The following is a 15,085-nucleotide window of genomic DNA, read 5'->3' as shown; positions in this document are numbered from 1 at the left end:
CTTAAATACTCCGGATAAAATTATACGATGCGCGTGAGTTGATAAAAAATCAATCGCGAATATTTTCCAAATTTTACAATGCAATAACTTCGATAAACTTAGGCCCCTCGTGCTTCGTGCTGCATTATGGTCGAGCGACCTCTTGGGTGTCGTTGCATGGTTTGAAGAAGGTTGATGAACCTTTTAGCCGATATTACTTTGACGATTAGTGGTCACGGTGATCACTTAACAGCGGGTCGACCACACCCTTAATCATAATTATCCCCCGCACTCCCTACTTTCAACCCTTCACGATATTACTCACCCAATCGCACAATCTAACGCCATAAAAGCATTTTTAAAGGCCGCGTGCATAACGTCCATTGAACATAGGGATTGTAGGACATTACGACTAACCACGGAATATCGCGCCGATATCGATCACCTGGAAAAAAAGAAGATAATTCTTGACCTTTCCGATAATTATCACTCTCCAACTAGGTAATGGCGTCAAAATGATGTTCTAACCCGACTTCGATTGCCTCGCGATGTGGGATCGAATTCTGAGGATAATTTCAGGCCGTAGCCTTTTCACCTCCCAGGAGAATAACTTTTCTGGCATTTATCTAGTTTTATGGTTTCGTGCTGTGGTCTGTAACGTGGAGAAGAATTATGTCAACGAGTTAGCGGCCTTCATTTATGGTTCACGATCTGCATGCCGTAACCAAGTTACATCGGAGATGCGACTCGAGATGACTCCATCGAGACGAGTCTAGTGGTAATTAGTGGATAAACAATGACAATGTTTAAGGCAGAGTGATTACTAATCGCGGCTTCGTAATAACCTATTCCAGCCTTCTAATTCGACTCTAATTACTTCGGAGACAATGTAGATTCTACTTATATCGACACGTGTGTCTCACGAGTGCAACTGAAGTTGCGTGATCATACTGGACGAAAGTAAATTGACATTTGTCGTAATCGGGAGGAAAGTTACCGCTTTTCATGAATAACGGGGACACGGGATAACGTATAAGAGAGTTAATTCAATTCCGGGACATCGTGATGATAATTGTTCTGCCAATGGTTAAGATAAACGACACCGTCTTAGATTAAAAATGGAACACTGTAGTGAATCGTGTAGCGTGATGACTATTTTTTTTGGATAATTGGTCCCGGATGCCGTTTTGTTTCGAATCAATGACGCAAAGATTTCTTCAGCATCCTCCCTATTGCTTCGTAAATTACCCGCATTGGTCGGTAAGTTTCATACTTCGAGGCGTTGAAGACTATGGTACGCCAGCACTTAGAGCGCGAATTAATGGTTGGGCTTGCGTTTTTCCACGAGTACCTCAGGTTTTCCTATTTTTCTGGCTCGAGCATCCCCGCCACGCGAGTAAATCTCGGTCGGAAAAAGTCGAGCCTAATGGAAGGAAACGCGTATACCTCGGCTACAATTTCCACGTAAGTACCGTGGCTGCGATTTCCTTCGCGAGAGGGGCAGTCCCCTTCGAGGAAACGACTCTTGCACCTTGCAGAATCGCAGAGCAGCGAATCGATAAGGCGGATCGGTCCTATCATTTTTTTTTTTCCTTTTTTTTTTTTCAATAGTTACATTTGCGGTCGAAGACCTGGGCCTTCCTCGATTACTCCATGATCCGATTATTAAACCAGTTTTTAAATTGAAGAAAACGACACCGAAACTTCGACATTTTTGGTAATCATTGAATTTCCTACTTATATAACACCGGGCTCGGTGAAAAATCCAAGGGACCCTCTCTAAGTTTATATAAAAAAGATATAACAGTGAAGTCCATATCTTGCACAGTTCGATCGTTATTTAACCGAAGGGTAGGATTCACTATATCCATCGCCATCGAAAATCTTCTAAGACATTGACTGTAAAATTAAGATTTGTGATCAGGAGATATATTGAAAAATATTAAAAATACCGAAAGGTTATTCGACTTGCCTTGGCTTCATTTTTTGCCGAAAGGAAGGAAATCAGGAATTTGAGAAATTCCTTTTGCTTGACTTTTGAACGGTTGATGAGAAAATGTTTTGAATTAATTAGCAGCTATCATTGAGCTCACAAGTCTCGTTTTGCGAAGAAATTTGCCTAATCAAATTAGGATTCGAATTGAACCGAAGCATCCTGTTATTAGAGGCATTTCCAAGTTCTTCTCTCTTGCGAGAGGTGGACGATCCTTTTGTACCTTTTCGATTAACTCGGTCCACTTGCTGCAACCCCTGGACCGTGCGATCAGCTTGCGATCTAAGCCGGTGGGATCTCGTTCGATACTCGATCCCTTCCGTGATAATTAAGAGAGATTCTCGATAAAGAGAGACCTTCCAGAGACAGCGAAAGATAGCTAGGAGTGATAGGATAACATCAAATGAATATGTTTCCACTAGATGCTATGACTTCGTGATCTTTAATGTACCGACTCTTCCCTTTCTTGAAGATGGAGAAATCGCTAAATCGACATTTAGACATAGTACTCGATCCTGGGTATTGCAGGCAAAGTAAGCATCAAAACAACGATTGTTGAACAGCGGTAAGTTCATATTTTCAAATCAGAGTACAGAACTGTAAACATCGGAGGCGACATCAACGCACGAAAAAAAATAATCCCTCAGAGTCGACCCGATAACGTTGACGCGTTTGAAATTGACAAATAAAAAATTCCCACAAGAGTGATACATTTTTTTTCATATAAAGTGCGGTAAAATAGTGCCTATGTAACGTATTTCGGAGTTTGTTTTTTTCTAGCACCGAGGGCGAAGATTGCTTTAACTTTTACGAAGCTCTTTACGTAGGTTGGAAAATTGCTCACCCGCCACATGCCTTGTTATACATTGAATAGGCAAATCTACATACACTTTCGAGACCACGAAACGAATCGTAAATGCAATGCAAATCTGGGCAATGACTCCTCTCTCTTTCCCCTGTAACTCGATTCTCACTTTTAACTCCCCCCTGAAGAATTCTTCTTTTCCTTTGACAATTAAGGGATAAAGGGAGGAAGAAGAGTTGCTATTATCCTGTCGAGTGCCTCGTGCTTCAAACGATTCGGTGTCGCAAACGAAGCCGAGATTGCCCGCTATTTTCCTTTATTTTTTACCTCTCTACCGAAGGAAAAAGAAACGAGAAAGCTGTCCGCCAAATTCCAAGGGCAAAAAGTCGTAAATTCATGAATTTTACATTCATCTCTCGATTCGATTCACAGATCGGGCAGATGAATATCCTCTTTCCTCGTAGTATAAGCATCGACGTCGATATAAAGAGCACATTTATTACGTAAATACATATAAACATTTTACGTCCACGGTCTATTATTATGTACATTCGACATTGTACGTTAACATCGATTATTAATTTACGTAAATTCGTTATCCTTAGTACGTTACTCCCTCAGCTAATTATTGACATTTAAAGTAAAATAAGAGGAATACAAATAAAAAAAGAAATGACATTGATCATGCCCAACACCCTCAGTACCAAACGCGTGAGGGTATTGTCTGAAAGAATAATTAAGAATAACTAATAATATCTAACGATTCTTTTCAACTTGGAAGCTTCACTTCCATCGCACCTGACGACCACGCACCGAAATAATTTTCTTAAAATTCAATAAATTTTCTTAAAATTTCATTCCATCTTCCCAGAAAATCAATCCGTACTGCCCTGGTGTACCTCGATTTCGTATTTTCATTTCCTTCCAAAGTCATAACGATTTCTCCGCCATAATTCAGCATTCGGTGCATCGATCGATCATAAAGCACAGCCATAGGATTTCATTCCGACAGATCCGGACACGAGGAGCGGCGCGGCACGACGCGGACATACGACGAGTGCGCACGCGCGGCTCACTCCACGGTTACCCCTCCCCGCCTCTCCTCGCCCTTCCTCCCTCGGCCCGGCGCAGACTGGCGCGATCCGTCGCACCTGCTGGTTCGTTCCGCGTTTCCTCGACCCTGTCGCGCTTCCGCGAGCCCCGCAGGTGGACCCGCTCGGATCCCGGAACTGGAACTCCCGCGGCGAGACGTGACCAAGGTCGCGGGGACCCGAATCGTCAGGGAGTTAACCCGGAAGACGTTGACTTTCAATGCGAGGCGGAAGTATTAACGATCTCTACAAAAATGACCATCGATGTGAGAAAAGACCCGAACTCGTCCGAGACCCTGCCGCATCCCTTGAGGGTAAACTTGGACTAATCGGATTTATGAAATACCAAGGGGACGTAAAAGGACGAACCGTCGCGATATAAAAGAGTTCGGTTTACGAAGGATCGAGTTTCGAATCAATCGAATGCGTTTTCTCCGTCTTGGCTCGTCCGTTTTGCGTCGTAACCCTTCGCCTTGGTGTTCTTCCCGACCCTCTCCATATCACCGCCGGGTGAACACGTGGTGGAATTTCGAGTGCAGAGCGCGGAGAGGGTGTCGCAAGGCCCACGAGTTCTAGGAGTCCAGGCGGCCTAGACCGCGCATGCGCTGGCCACGGTTGGGGCCAGCGAGCGCGCGCACCTCAGTCCTCCGCCGACCGCCGGTCGCCTCGTATCTCTTGACGTTCGCGACCCGTCGCGTACACCTCACGGTTCCGTTTCTCGCGACTTTCGAAAGTTCTCGAAAACTCCGCGATTCGCGACAATCCCGGAAGGATCGATCGGGAAAACGTGCGCTTGGAACCGTTCGATCTCGACTCCGTTCGTCCCCGAGTCGAACTCGGCGCTCCACCGACTTGTCTTCCGCGCGGTTCCTAAACTCGCCGCCAGGCGTCGCCGCGGGCGCCACCCGGAAGAGCGGAATCGGCGGGACCATGAGGAGTCGCGCCCGGCGTAGAAGGCAGTGAGTCGCGTCCAGCGAGCCGAAAGGGGGCGGCGGCCCGATCGCCGCTTCCGGAACGCAAAAGGTCGGCTTCGCGATCCGCAACGGCCGGACTTCCGGTCGACCCCCACTCCGGAACTTCCGAGGCATCTCCTTCCAGGGGCACTCGCGAGTAGCGGCCGAATTTCCCTTGGCGCGAAAGGGAAAGGACATCGGGGAAATTTGCCCCGGTAAGTCGTCGGCGAGCCCGCAGGCGGCGCCACTGGGCCACGAGGGAATGTCAATAGCCGGAGCGATCTCCGGCGAGCAGCCGGTGAACGTCCGTCGCCACTTTCTTCGCGCTCTCCTTCCGAGGACCGGACGAGGTGACTCGGACGGGGTGGAGGCCATGGACTCCGACGTGGCGGCGGAAGCGTGAAAGTCTCGTCGATTGATCGAGTCGAATGATCTTACGTTTGATCGAGCAAGATATCTAACGGGCAAAACCGTGGCTCGGAAGGAACGACTCTCAAGGCCAGAAAACGAAACGGGAACGACGAGGCTACTCCGCCCGCTGAGAGAGAAGCCGCGCGACTCGACTCGACCTTGAGGATCATCGTCGTCGAGGAATCGATCACGTGGCCGCGCTCGACAGCCGGGAGGATCCCAAGTTCAAAGACCGCAAAAACGTTTAAAGAGAAGCCTTGGGACCCGGCACAAAAATCGGAACTTTTTCGAAAGACGCGAGCCGGGGGAGAATTTCGGTGATCGAGGAACCCTTCGTCCACATGATATACATGGATGATGCCGTTAATGATTATCCTCCGATTCCAGTGATGGACTAAGAACCGGATTTTAGCGCGGAGACGTTGCGTTTTCTGCGACCCGAGGAGGAACTAACATTTTAAATGAGATAACTAATAACTAATTAAATAAATAAATACGATACAGTCCAACGAGTGATTTACGTGGATTGGGATTTTTGAGAGGTAATCGACGCACTCCGTATCGAGACGACTCCTCGATGAACGCCCACGTTTATCGTGGAGCGTGGTAATTGCGTAATACGATTAGCTCGCGGTAGCTGGATTGCGCGTGTTTACGTCGGGGTATTACTTTTCGCGAGGAAGAGCCGATCGTCCGTCTCGTCCTGGAAGGCACCTGTTACCTCCGGACAAGCAGAAGATAGATGCCGATTGACGGTAATAGCCTGGAGGGATGAAGAGGACGAGGAACACCTGGTGAACGATCCGGAAGTCTCGGTGAACTATTACCAGACCTACTCGAGATCCACGGCTGAGATTTTCTCACCAACATGGCGCTGATAACTCCCAGAAACTGCTCGCCGGTCGTCCGTGACAAAGAGAATACACCTGCTTACGACGTACGTCCACTTTATCACCCTTTCGTAATTCTAATCGTTTCCTCCTGAGAATATTGAGGTCCTTGAAATCAAATGAATGTGTCTATTTAAAAATCGAGGCTGCGTGAACCTGGAGTCCAGTTTGAGGCACAAACAAAATTAACTAAATTTGTAATTATTTTTAAATGTCAAACTATAATATAATATAAACATAAAAATATAAAGAAATAAAGCACTTATTGACTTTGATGATTTTTTGATGATGATGACGTTGAATTGCATTTCTTGATATCGGGCACAATATTGGGAAGTTGCATTCGAATATCTGGCCTGGCGTAAAGCCCGTTCCTGCACTTTGACTTCGTTGCAGCATAATATGAAAATCCCGCTTCGCATAAATGGGTTGTAGAAAACGGAAGTAAAACAATAATAGCTTCTATTGAAAAATTGAGGTACTCTTCTGACAAACTCGCCCAGAAATCATTTAAAGGCTGATATCATCGGTAACATCAGGGGAGAATGATCATCACTCGCCTTTCAATATGAAGTAGATCTTTAAATGTATTGTAGAAAATAAATGGGTTGTAGAAAACGGAAGTAAAACAATAATAGCTTCTATTGAAAAATTGGGGTACTCTTCTGACAAACTCGCCCAGAAATCATTTGGCTGATATCATCGGTAACATCAGGGGAGAATGATCATCACTCGCCTTTCAATATGAAGTAGAAAATCTTTAAATTTGTTACAGGGTATAAAACCTTTCCAAATTGTCACGGAACACCTATTCAGGTTCAGTGGAACACTGGTGTTCCGCGGAACATAGTTTGGGAAACCTTGGCGTAGACAAATGACGATTATACAGAGCGGTATAAACGTTTGATATCTTCGACCTTGTTCCCCGGTTATAGCCTTTCCCGCGGTAACGTATGGCACGCGTAATTGCCGATCATTTAATCCGACCAGTTTTTTTTTTGTCTTTCTGACTGCATGATTAAATGGCAATTCCTGTTGCAATTTATTAAAAAAGCGATTCACTGAGTTATTGGAAGAAGTGCGAATGCATGCACGCACATGCGATCCCTACACGGAACTTCGACCCATTTTAGTCGAGTGGCATGATTTCGGAATGATTCATTTCTGGATTAATCGACTTCCTTGCGTATTGCGTTGCCCGGTCGGTTTGCTTCCTAAGACTTTATTTGCGAAAGTGTCTTAAATCTAATTTGTTTAATGTACAGCCACGGATAACGTTGTTCGGCCGACACGTTAAAGGGGTTCCTAGGAGTTTGATTAACTTCTAGGGTTTTGAATAAACCTGATCCGTGATTAAATGAACCTTTAGTTTGAAGTTCGATCGTATTGACCCAATGTTATGGTGATATAACATCTGCACTTCTTATATATAATTAGGCACTTTACCATACTCTCACGTAGATAGCTGCGATTAATAATGGACGGGAAAACATATTGAACCTGTTCCTTGAAGAGAAATATTTATATTTTTCATCTACCTCTTTGTTATGACGACATTGAGTCAACATGATCCAATTTCCGCTGAAGGGTTAAGGTGATATGAAAGGGTCATATATGCATACCAAAAACTCAAAATATTTATAAAACTTTTCTCCAGATTGGGGGCACCGAATCATTTTCATCACAAGATTATGGAGGCCCTAAAGAAGAACGCGATGCTCGTGAAATTTCATTTTTCGAACAAAAAAATGTGTATTTATCTCGGGCAAGAACCAAAAAAGACTTTTCTTTTTTTCGAAAAATGAAATTTCACGAACATCGCGTACTTTCTTAGGGCCTCCATAATCACGTGTTAAAGTTTCAGATAATTTGGTGGACCCAGTTTACAGAAAAGTTTTATGAATATTTTGACGTTATATACATATACATATATACACACATATATGTATAATATCAGATCCCTTTCGTATCACCTTAAGAGATTTGCGTTCAAGTATAAGGTTGCTTCGAATGGTTTAAAAAAAAATTGGAAAATAATTTATACGACACAATGGCTTCAACTGGGAAACAAGATTAAATAGGAGACATATTTATGTGGAATTTTTTATCGAATGCATATTTAACGCGTCTCCCTGAAACGACATTTACATACACTGATACGCCTTGCATTTACTCACAACAAATGACGATTAACATACTTCACATCTAAAATGATACATGGAATGGGACTTCTTTTTCTTTTTATTTGGGCAGACAAGATTACCTAATAGAGATCCTCAAAAAATGTGATCAAGAGGAATTGCCTTCTCCGAGTTGATCTCCACTTTTCTCCAAGTGAATTGTCCTTTTATATGGCTGTGACAACATTTTAAACGCTGACGCACATTTTCATGCGGTCGAGGGTTCCCTTTCAATGTTACATATAAAGGGACGAGTGCAGTTGTTCCTCCTTCTTCAAAGAAACGGCCAAGGTGTTTTTGTGAAAAATTCAATGATCTCGCGACGAGGGAGGACACTGCACGTCTTGCTAAAGTAATTTCCATGCAATTGATAACGCGTTCACGTATCTCTTGTTTCTTAAGGTACGTGAGCGCTACGCGTGAACACGCGGAGGGAGGCATTACGTATGCTCTTTGCGAAAACACGTGTACGCAAGTGCACGCGAGATGCACCCGATGGGACTTCGTTCCCCGACCTTGGGCCTCGCATGGCTCCGCGTCGTCGAAGATAGTAAACTTCGTACCTAAACGTCCCATTTATCCATGATCGTCTTCGGACCGCTGCTGTCATCTTTGTGCACACTTAAGGTGAAGTGAAACACGTCGAGGAACTTAATCGACGTCGGTAAAGAAGATTTTTCTAAATGCCTACGTCGCCGACGTTCGTATTTATATTGACAGCTGTGTCGAATTATATTGGATATTGTACCAAATGGCATACTCCACCTGTCGTTTTCGTACAATAATTATAAAGAAATCGAAGTAAAACTCCAGAATATATATTTCTTCTCGATATACTTCTGGTGTATAAGATACGTTGCATTAAAGGTCGACTCGCATTTCAACGCGGCAATTATTAATCTCGAGAACCGGTGGTTTTTTACACGTTTCCGCTGTAGCTTTGACTGATTTGAAGGGGGTTTCACTTCACCTTAACGGCGACAAAAAAAGCCAAACCCTCCAGCACACATCACCTTTCGTGCGCATACAAGGATAAGTCGTCGTTAAATATGTATTCGATTACGTAAAATCGCGATAAGTAGGCGCAATTTGCCTAGGAAAATTCTAAAATTACACAATAGATAGATATGTATATTGCGTATTGCCTTTTTTTTTCTTTATATGCGTATAACGCGATGATTCGTCTTCGTTTTGTTAATTTTCTCAAGGATGAAATATACCCCGCTCGCCGAAAGCATTGCAACATCTAAAAGCCAAAGTTGCGCGCATCTGATAATCACATACATTGTTTAGCATAATGAAAGCGGATAATGACCCTGTTCCGGTAATTTCGAGCATTTATTACCCCAAAATTGAATCACAATCTCTTTACGTTCCCCTAAACGATATGTATACGTTAGGCTCCGATTTGCTGGAATTTTGTTTCATGGTGTTGCGATTTTGTCGGCTCGCGTTGCGTATTTATTTATTTTACGTGGACATTTAGGAACAGTCCATGAAAATTTTTATTTTTATCGCGGTATTTCGTCAAACATTCTTTGATACCTATGGCTGTATACAAGGCACGCAACAATGTTTCTTTCTAACTTTAGAGACACCCCATATATATGTGTGCACTTGCCGTTTTCTCCGGAAAACAATTCACGGCTTTATCGTCTTGGCCATTTGCACATTTTTACATAGAAGAGATAAATGCGCCTCGGGTGGCGCGACGGGCGCAGAACTTGTATACCCTTCCTTTATGTAGTCATAATTAATAATGCGTGGCGGTAAGACGTACAATGGATATTAGTATGTACACGGGGTGATAAGAAGGCCCCGGTTATTCCGCATCTAGTGCGAGTGGATGCACGCGATCGCGTACTCGCAGAATCGAGCAGATGTGTTTAAAGAACGACCAGGCAATCATGATCTTAATTATTGTGAACTAATAAGCGCTCCTTGTAAACGTGTAATTTAAACCTTATCGCGTCCGATTAAGATAATTTTTTTTTTATCGATTTCCGTCAAGGTAGGACGCGTTTCAATCGATCCAGGAGCCTGATCGCACACATTCAAGGTGCAAGCTTAATAATTTTATTGAAAATTAAATGGCAATAATAATCCTGAGATTACATTAAGAGATTACTCGAAGGAAATAAATGATTGTCTTCAGCCGCAGTTTATGGCCGCTCCGAAGTGTCTGCAAAAGACGATGTTCTCTTCCTGTTCGTTCACAATTTTTTCGAGGTATACATGGGGAATTAAGGTGAAGTGAAACACGTCGAGGAACTTGATCGACGTCTATAAAGAAGATTTTTCTAAATGCCTACGTTGCCGACGTTTGTTGTTATATTGACAGCTGTGTCGAATTATATTGGGTATTGTACTAAATGGCATACTCCACTTGTCGTTCTCATATAATAATTATAAAGAAATGGAAGTAAAATTCCAGAAATCCTCCGGATTCATGGTTTATGAGGCCCTAATTGCCTGCAAAGGGACCCCCTGCGTCATTTGTGATTTCCGTGTCAACTAAATTTTCACTTGGAGACCTCGTATTCCTATCGTTTTAGCATAGCAGCGCATAAGACACATTTATTGCCTTTATCCCGTTCAAATGCGAGTTCATCGATTACCAGAGTGTTCTAAATTGTCGTAAAATTCTCTTGACCCTTTTGATTCTCATATCAGAGCCTTCGATAATTGTATATTGATCGAAATATGAGAGCTCGACGCCATTTTGGTTCTAATCGGGGCTGAATTAAATAATTAAAAAAAAAAAATCAAAATTTTGAATATGTCAGGACAATTCTTAGATGATCAGGAGCGATGTGTCAAAGTTTCGGACAGTTTGGACTAATACCCTTAAAAAAAAAGTGTTGTATCCGAATCGATTGATTTGAAGGGGGTTTCACTTCACCTTAACGGGAAAGATAACTTTGTGGAAACTTCCTCTGAGATCCCTTGCGATTTGCTGGGGTATTTCAATGATAACGTAAAATCTTTCTATGGCACTTACGACACCTAGTCGATCGAGTCTTATCGGTTTGATGATCGATTCCGTGGAATCGAGATTACGGTTCCGATGTCCTTGCCCTCGTCCTTTCTTTTTTACGGGACCGCAGAAGTATCCCGGGGGCCGAATCGGTCGTTATGCAGGACACTCCAGGATATAGTTAATGACTTTGTATATAAACGCTTACAGTAAAACGATGCTCGGAGTAAAAGAAGGATACAAAATGAAGGGAAGGATCGATTTAAGTGGATCTTAAAGCGAGATTTACCCGGCCGTGATCCGAATCGATCGATCCTTTAACCGGGATCCCCTGGAAGGTTAAGGAGCAGCCATAGGCGGTAAATGGCGATCGCTGGGAGAAAGAGATCGAGCACTGGTGAAATTGCTCTCGTTACCTGCGGAAGGTGCGCGAGGTGTTTTCTTTCTTTTTTTTTTTTTCATCGCGGCCAGTGCGCGCGAATTTCCCGACGATTTGCCCCGGGCGGAATATTTATTCTCGTTAAAGCGAAAGGGAGGTGACTCGGCCGAGATCGTAAATTCACGTTCCCCTCCGTGGAAGGACGAGCTCCTTGCAGTCCCGGTTGCACTACTCGGGAAAATGAAAGCTTTATGAACGATCCTTACCTCCGGCACGGTAACGAGGTTTGCTGCGGAAAAGGCGCGTCATATGGGCGCGTACTTAAGAAGCCGAATTAAAAGCGAGTGGGTGTTCCTTTCTTTTTTTTTTTTTTCCTTTATTTCTGGACAAGAGATCTTTGAGGAGGACCAAGGTATAATTCGAGTCCGGAAAGGAAAAGGGAGCGGACACGGGGCTCTCTCTAATTCCAGCCTGCTTTTCGTGTATTTTTCTCCCAAGTGGCCTCAGGAATTTCTGCCCCATTATCTGCCAGGAATTATCTTAAGAGTTGCCGCTTTTATTATTCGGCTTGAAACTACTTACCCTCGGGGTATTGGGTAATCCTAGTGGGACATTGTTTAACCGGTGGAACTGCTTTTCTAAGTTCTCCATCTCCCAAATATGTTTCTCGTTAACACCCTTTTTCCACATTCTGATTCGATACGTGTAACCGAATATTGGAGGGACGTGCTTGCATTATTAACACATTCGCGACCGCTGACGTGAATTCACGTCTTTTCAATTTCTATTCCTGGTTTCCGGTTGCGTTGATTCACGTCATTTTAAATTCTATTCCTGATTGCCGCTGACGTGAATTACGTCCATAACGATACACGATACAAGTTTGCGACAACCAGTTCCAGAATTTCATTATTTTCGCCGGTACTCGGTATTTGAAATGGAAAAAAAATTGCTGGTCGCGAAAATGTTAATCCCGTAATCGCGCATTTTGCCCTCGAGCGTTGTCGGAAGATGTTACCGTTTTATTCTTCGTACGTATGGATAATATTCTATATTCATTCTCAATTCCTTTCGGTTTTCCTTGTCGATACATCGAGGAAACCTTAATTACCAAGTTCCGTGATCGAATCCGTCCCCCGGGATTTCAATCCCGCTTCTCTGGGACGCGAAAATGTATTCCGCGCGTCGGGATTCATTTTAACGGACAATCTCCTCACGGCCCGAGCCAAGGGCCTAATTGCGATGCAATCGCTCGCGAAACTTGATCGGCTACATCCGAGAGTAAAAATCCCGGAAGCCTGGAGAATTTACTGCCGGCTGGTGTCGCGACCTGCCCGGTATTCATTCACCGGCGATCCCCTTTCGCAAAACCGTACATCGTCCCGGAACCGATTTTATCGCGCGGCTCGTTGTACCTCTCGAGGCCCCCGGGGTTTCCCACGATTCGGAACGATTTCGCGCCCATCGGATCCCCTCGACGCAACCGCGGATACTTCCAAAACAATTCCCCGGGCCCCCGGGAATTCGACCGAGAGAATGGCGGGAACGTTTCTGGAGTCGACGCCGCGTGCGAGCCGCCTACTTTCTCGTCCGCCCCGTGGAAGTCTCTCGCTTTCGAGTTCGAATTTCTGGGCGTTAACGCGTGTCCCTCGAAATCTTGGAAATCCTTGAAATCACCGATTTCGTTGCTCGACGCGCCTTGGAATTCTCTCTGGATGGGGGAAATTTGGTGGCGGGATTGCCTCACTTCTGAAGTAACACCCTCGAGTGCGCTGTGGCGAAACGTTCATTCGAGGACGTTTCCAGAGACCGAGGATATTCGATTTCAGAGAAAATTCGCATTATTTTTTTTCCTTTTTCTTGGGGTTTATTTACTCTGCATCATTTTTTAATTATTTTATTGAAACGTATTGTTGGACTATTCTTAACGGGGTATTCGCCTGACAATGAGAACTCGGATGATGGGCACTCTGTAAGAACTTTCTCCTTGTGGAAGCAAATGCAGATAATGTGCAATTTTCATTGAGAAATAATGAAATCGACATCATTTGACCATGGTTTCTGTCACGCTTGGTTAAGAGTTCGGTTGTCGATAGTTCCGGTGATTTCAAATGTTTTATTGGGGTACTACGGATGGAAGAAATTTTTGTACGATAAGAAAGATCTTGGCTATCGGTTCTTTTGGTGTCAGGACAATTCTTAGATGATCACGAGTCACGTGTCAAAGTTTCGGACAATTTGGTCCAATAGCCTTAAAAAAAGAGTGTTGTATTCGAGTCGACTGATCTGAGGGGGGTTTCACTTCACCTTAACCCTTTCGTTACCTTGGACGAGATATCTCGCGACCCAATACTGGCCGATTAACGCTTTTGACGAGATATCTCGCGACCGATACTGGCCGATCAACGCTTTTGACGATAATCTAGCTTTCTAGCACCAATATTTTGACATTCTAGATGAATATATTTTATAACTAATTCTATTCGTATAGCTAAAAGGAAGAAATAAATACAGCTACTACCGGATCGCGAGATATCTCGTCAAAAGCGTTGATCGCATACTACCGGGTCGCGAGATATCTCGTCAAAAGCGTTAATCGGCCAATATCGGGTCGCGAGATATCTCGTCCAAGGTAACGAAAGGGTTAAGATACATCAGCTATCCTACATGCCGTCATCTTTTACATCACCCATACGCGTAATGACGCCTACCCGCAACCGATACCGACGTTTTCAGCAAAGTAATAAACACAATTTTGTGTGGAGAGAAAAAAGAAAAAAAAGAGACGTGAGAATATATGTGACTAGAATGACGCCAACCCTGACTTCGGGCGCGGCATAACTTAGTAGGAGCGATCGCAAGGAGAGCATTCCTCCGCCGCGCGTGGCCCACACGCGGCATTGCTTGGCTTTAACACGCCGCCGTTATTGCGTGCACGCATCGGTACAAGCTCGCGTACAAGGGGCCTAATGGGCCCGTGCTGGTGCCGGCGGTATCTCGAGCACCGCAATTAATTTAGCCTCGCTCGCGTTATGCACCGCGGGGGCGGCCACGTGTGCGTACACCTAAGGCCAAGAGGCACGCGAATTAAAGGGACGGCCGTTAACTCCACCGGGGTGTGGCTCGTCCCGGGTGGATGTCGCCTGCAACGAGTCGCTACTCACGCGGGATAGCTTTACGAAGCCGTTGGATCAATTTCCGCGGTAACGACGCTGTATTTAGACCCGACCTCCACCTTATCAGGACTCGCGCGGGATGTTCCGAAATCCGCCATATCCGCCTCGACATGCGTTTTGTCGAAAATTGAGCGTTAACCCTTTCGTTACCTTGTACGAGATATCTCGCGACCCAATACTGGCCGATTAACGCTTTTGACGAGATATCTCGCGATCCGGTAGTAGCGGATTAACGCTTTTGACGATAATCT

At 44.5% G+C, this 15,085-nt stretch overlaps 1 protein-coding gene across 5 annotated transcripts in view; it reads left to right on the top strand.

The window, feature by feature from the left end:
* Nucleotides 1-15,085, top strand: part of LOC105694680 (mitogen-activated protein kinase-binding protein 1) — a 175,556-nt gene that overhangs the window by 84,582 nt on the left and 75,889 nt on the right. Inside the window, exon 1 of one of the 5 annotated variants that reach the window (XM_023433109.1) lies at nucleotides 3,927-6,169. The exons of the other annotated variants lie outside the window; for them this stretch is intronic. Within the exon in view, the coding sequence (XP_023288877.1) occupies nucleotides 6,101-6,169 (69 nt within the window). The 5' untranslated portion in view covers nucleotides 3,927-6,100. Of the gene's footprint in view, nucleotides 1-3,926; nucleotides 6,170-15,085 lie in introns of those variants that run through there. 5 annotated transcript variants of the gene reach the window in all.

Source organism: Orussus abietinus, unplaced genomic scaffold, assembly GCF_000612105.2.
Source record: "Orussus abietinus isolate OABI.00-Male unplaced genomic scaffold, Oabi_2.0 scaffold77, whole genome shotgun sequence".
In the NCBI taxonomy this organism is placed as follows: Eukaryota; Metazoa; Arthropoda; class Insecta; order Hymenoptera; family Orussidae; genus Orussus; species Orussus abietinus.
Note: the sequence above shows the minus strand (reverse complement) of the source record. Positions and strands in the feature narration are given on the sequence as shown.